Raw genomic sequence first — 5,396 nt, forward strand, 5'->3', positions numbered from 1 at the left:
GTTGCTATTTCCGACATCCTACCTGTGTGAGGTGGGGAGTTTCTGCAGCAACGGCGACGAAAACAAAATTACGAAGTAGACTGGACATAAACCACACACTTGAGGTGTCATTGTCTCCTATTACCCCGAGATGGGACTGTCTGATTGCAGAAAATCAAGCTCGGGGCTGTGGTGAGTCGTCATTTTCATGCACTTTGAATTTGCGTTGTATCGTATTTTGAAGGCATTAAACATTACCAGAGCGATAAGAGTGTTGCGACCAGATTAGACGCTCCTTGTGTTTATTATTATATTTCGAAAACACCACAGTTTTCATGCAGCTCATACCATATTATTTTGTTGTATTAATTCCGCCACACCTTAAATGCCGGTCCCTGAAAATATTGTCTGACTTAAACCGGTCCGTGGGGCAAAAAAGGTTGGGGACCCCTGTTCAAGACTGTTTCTGGAGGGCCGCTGTCCTACCTGTTTTCCATCTCTCCCAACTGCACCACACCTGATTAAAATGAACAGATAATCATCAAGGTATGCAGAAGCTGGATGACGATCCTGATCATGTGAATCCGATGTGTAGCAGCAGGGAGACGTATAAAACATCCAGCAAGGGACTGTAAGTCTAAGCAGTGGTTGTTTGAAATGAACAAAGTGTAGTTCTCTTTATTTTATGTTTAGTTTGACAGTGAACTTTATCTGGGAGTGGCAATAAGCAGCTTGAAGCCTTTTTGTTTGAAGAATTGTTCTGTGATTGCCGAAGTGCTCCTTATTGTGAAATGTTGGCGCATGTCTCAACCCAGGCAAGAAGGTCCATGAAGGTCATCCAAAAGAAAAAAAAAACAGATCCATGAATCTCCAAAGCCCCCACTTTTCAAGACAAAAAAAAAACATTTTTGTTGATCCTTGAACATTGCATCATCAAAAAGAGCAAGCTATTTTCAAAACTTTTATTTGGTCAATAATTTGTTTCCAAAAATAAATCAAACTAAAGACTGACCACTACTCTCAATTAAAAAAAAAAAAAAAAACAAATCAAATAAATGAAATGACAAAAACAAATAACTCCTAACACTGAAACCAAATAACACGTACGTATAAATTATACAAAGTATATTCAGAGGTGGGCATTATATACAGTTACATAACATAAAGCTCTCATTAGTAACTTTTGACTCCCCCTAGGGCCGCCCTAGGCTGTAAGTACGGGCGTAAAATTTCAAAAATTAATTGATTTACACTTTTAATGTGTTTTAATTGATCACAAACTGTGCTGGAAATCTCAAAATATGCGTGCTTTCTCCAAAGAATCAAGAAGTATTGGAATACTGTGTAAAACTATTCGTGCTTTGGATCAGAAGCCACTAAAAATGTTGTAGCATGCACTTATCTAACCATATTGTGTTGAGGTAAGGAAGAGCACGTTAAAAAAAATATTTGGTTTACAGAGATGATTGATTATGCTGGGTACTTTTCTCATACAAAGCCATTATTTTTAAAGTTGGGTATTTTTAAATTCTGGGAGGTTCCATTTCAAACATAATGTTTGAAGCCGGGAACAATGTGTTACCAAGGAACATCCAAATGAGGTTCATGGTCAGAGAGGGAACATACGATTTAAGAGGGAATTGTCATTCTCAGAGGTGGACATTCCGTCAGACTGAACGGAAGCTTCTGTCGGTTTATCACGGTTTGCGTCAGTATTTCAGGGCAACCCAGATGGGCCCAGTCCGTTGAAAGTCGGTGACACCCAATCGGCGTTGAGAATGTCATTTCCACATCACCCACTCTAGCTGACGTGCAGCCAAATAAAGAAAAAATCCAAATAAAACAGATGCACACACACACGGGGGTGATCGGAGGAATACAAATAATATTATATGAATAAGGACGGAGGGATGATGACGGAGGAGTAACCAGGTCATGGATGGAGGGCGGACTGAAAAAATAGGGTCAAGTGCCCATCTCTGAACCACACTGTTTAATTATATATTTTTTCTCTTTTTGGCTGCATGTCAAATAGTTTGCGTGATGTGACAATTACGTTCTCGACGCCGCGTGTGACGTAGTGCTGGTTAGGCCGTTTAGCCATCACCAACAACTCCCACCTATGCTCATTTTAAACAACCAGCTATCCATTTAGCCTTGAAAAGTATGAGCATCTGGGCTTACGGTGTAAAATTGGGCAACACTCTGGACAGATCACTTTAAAATTCAATATTCTTTAAAAGTCATTATTCTAGTCGGTGTGTTTATAATGAGAGTTGAAATCAGTATGAAAGTTAAAGGTTTTAATCTTCTAAAATGTATGGATTTATTGATCACGAATGTTTTTTATGGAAGTTATTATAATGTAGAGAGTGGGCTGAGCTTAATAAGCTTTGCTTCCTGTGGCCCCTTCTTGAACTTGCACTTAAGTACAATTTTTCTGCGCTAAATATTAAGAAAGTTATAACTCATTAAAAGCCGTGAAAATGCACCAATTTCTGGCCGACCAACAACTCAACCCAGAGGCGTCGCAGCAAAGTATGGGCAAGGCTATGGCAAGCCATTTGAGCATTTATTCCAAATCCCTGATATCAGACATTGGTGTGTTACACTAGTTCGATCTCTTTCAGCACTAGTTCGACACTCAGCCACACATGTGACACACTTTGTCGAACTAGTTGCACAGAAATCCTCACTAGCAACTCATTTTTGGCAACTAGTGCCACTTTTGTCCAACTAGTGCTGACAAAATTCTAACTAGTGACACCTGGAAGCACACAAGCAGAGGGAAATTCCCAGCTAGTCAGCTTTTTTATGCCCTAGTGGCCCACTAGACCAAACTAGTGAGGTTCAAAGTCTTACTAGTTTACTAGTAAGATTTAAAAAATGTTAACATGTTAACTAGTGAAACGTGGATTGTTCTAACATGTTAACTAGTGGCCTATGATTTCTCCACTCGTTAACTAGTGGGAGCTTAAATATCCACTAGTTAACTAGTGGAGGATAAAACATTGACTAGTGCACTAGTTTAAGACCGTTAAAGCCGTGATATCCAACAAGTGATTCCAAAAATGTTACTTGCTCACCAGTGATGCGCCAAATATCCACTAGTTCCACTAGTGCGACATTTTGACTTCACTAGTCGAACTAGTGAAGTCAAAATGTCGCACAAGTGGAACTAGTGGATATTTGGCGCATCACTGGTGAGCAAGTAACATTTTTGGACTCACTTGTTGGATATCAAGGCTTTAACGGTCTTAAACTAGTGCACTAGTCAATGTTTTATCCCCCACTAGTTAACTAGTGGATATTTAAGCTCCCACTAGTTAACGAGTGGAGAAATCATAGGCCACTAGTTAACATGTTAGAACAATCCACGTTTCACTAGTTAACATGTTAACATGTCACTTGTGTGGCTGAGTGTCGAACTAGTGCCGAAAGAGATCGAACTAGTGTAACACACCAATGTCTGATATCAGGGATTTGGAATAAATGCTCAAATGGCTTGCCATAAAAGGCAGGCACTTACCTCGAGTGGAAATGAGTTGTGTTTTGGATGAGAACGTCTCCTTGAATTTTGTGGTCGATGCTAAATGTTGCATTGAACAAAATGCTGACATGAAGTATTGAAGCTGTTACAGCACGTGGCTGTCCACATATGATATGATTATACAGTCTGACTTCAGGGTTTTATTCGCCATACACAACTCACATGAACATATTAAATCAAGCTAACCAAATATGGTATGCCCCCCCCCCCACCCCCATCGTCAAGGTGTTTTGTTAACAACATCAAACCTCTTCAATCAAACTTCTACTTTATTAAGTCGAACAGCTCTTTTTTTCCAGAACTATCTGTACCTCTACCGTATGTGTTGTTTTGCGTCTTCGGCACTGTGCTTTATATCAAAGTATGTGGATGACACGTTGAACACTTCTCGAAAGGCTTCAAGATTCAGTGTGGAAAAAAAAAGACTGTAAAACTGTCACAAATTGACCAGTAGGCGGCGCAATGCACACACAAACTAGTGTAGGTTGACACCCTGCTTTTGGGTTTTAATTTGAAATTATTCAAAGGTTTTCAGTGGTTTAAATCCACAAAATACCTCTGCTTATTTTTATTTGAAAATATTTGAATTTTCGTATAGAAATCCTAACTGTGAAAACATTTTATAAATACAGTACTTATAATTCTTAAAAATGTATATAAATTGGTCAGGATGAAAAATTGAATCAGCAGAACATAAAATCATATTTTTGCCTAAATGTTCAAGCAGACTTTTTATGTTACCTAATTGAAACTGTGTAATTGATTTAATTCAATTGTTAAATGTGTTAGTAACCATTTTACTCATCTTCCGAACTGTTGTTTTGTGTCATGATGTTGACAATAGAAAGATCATTAAAAATAAGCAATGCTCTTCTAGATCATTTAATTACTCTCTACTTTTATTATGCTAAGATAAAAAATGCAATTGTGTATATCCTTCAAAGTTTATTCGCAGCAGTTCCAGCAAATAAATAAATAAATAAATAAATCACGTTTCACAAGTCTTAAAAAGGGTTTTACTGTCCATGAGTATATTTTTTTTTACATGATGTATATGTGTGTGTGTGTGTGTGTGTGTGTGTGTGTGTGTGTGTGTGTGTGTGTGTGTGCGTGTGTGTGTGTAAGGGGGTTCAGAAGGTGTGGCGGGAGCTTTGAGCTGAGGTCACTTTGTTCCATCCCCGAGGAGGCGAGCAACAGTGTGGGGGTGGCTCACTTCCCCTTTCCCCTACCCCGCCACTTCCTGTGAACACCGCAACCGTTGACCACGCCCGTCTCTCTCTTGGCCTTCAACCCCCACGTTGCCACACACACCCACGCAATCATACATGCACACTCGCCCCTATTTGTGCTTTATTCTCCTGCCAAAGAACCCACTCATACACACCCAGTAGCAATACTATGAGGGGCCGTCAAGGAACAGGATCACTTCTCATACACACTACTGAAATGCTTTCACGCATATTACAGGATATTTTGGGGGCTCACTCCTGAACTGTTCACATGAAACTACAGAATTTTTTCCCCACGGTCATACTTTATACATGACTGGAATGCTCTCACATGACTAAAATGCTCTCATCCACTACTCGCCACTATGGGGGCATTGTGACTTAGTGGTTGAGTGGTCGTCTCCCAACCCAGAGGTTGTGGGTTTGATCCCTGGCCCTGTGTGTTCTTGAGCAAGAAACTGAACACCCAGTTCCAGTTGCTCTTGATACTGTGTCATCAGTAGGTGAAGGAGAAGTCAGTGTAAACCGCTTTGAGCGACTTGTAGGTGGAAAAACGCTGTACAAGTCACACCATTGTGCTACCAAAATTCTCACACATACTACTAAAATGCTCTCACACAGACTACCAAAGTGCTCCC

The 5,396-nt window shown here is 39.9% G+C and overlaps 1 protein-coding gene across 6 annotated transcripts in view; it reads left to right on the plus strand.

Annotated features, from left to right (window-relative positions):
• Positions 1-5,112, plus strand: part of uckl1b (uridine-cytidine kinase 1-like 1b) — a 45,753-nt gene extending 40,641 nt beyond the window's left edge. For all 6 annotated transcript variants that reach the window (XM_019868521.1, XM_019868523.1, XM_019868526.1 and 3 more), the window contains exon 15: positions 4,997-5,112. In XM_019868521.1, the coding sequence (XP_019724080.1) occupies positions 4,997-5,097 (101 nt within the window). In that variant the 3' untranslated portion in view covers positions 5,098-5,112. The remainder of the gene's footprint in view (positions 1-4,996) is intronic.
• The last annotated feature ends 284 nt before the right edge of the window (positions 5,113-5,396 follow it).

Source organism: Hippocampus comes, unplaced genomic scaffold (assembly GCF_001891065.2).
Source record: "Hippocampus comes isolate QL1 unplaced genomic scaffold, H_comes_QL1_v1.1 scaffold41, whole genome shotgun sequence".
Taxonomy (NCBI): domain Eukaryota; kingdom Metazoa; phylum Chordata; class Actinopteri; order Syngnathiformes; family Syngnathidae; genus Hippocampus; species Hippocampus comes.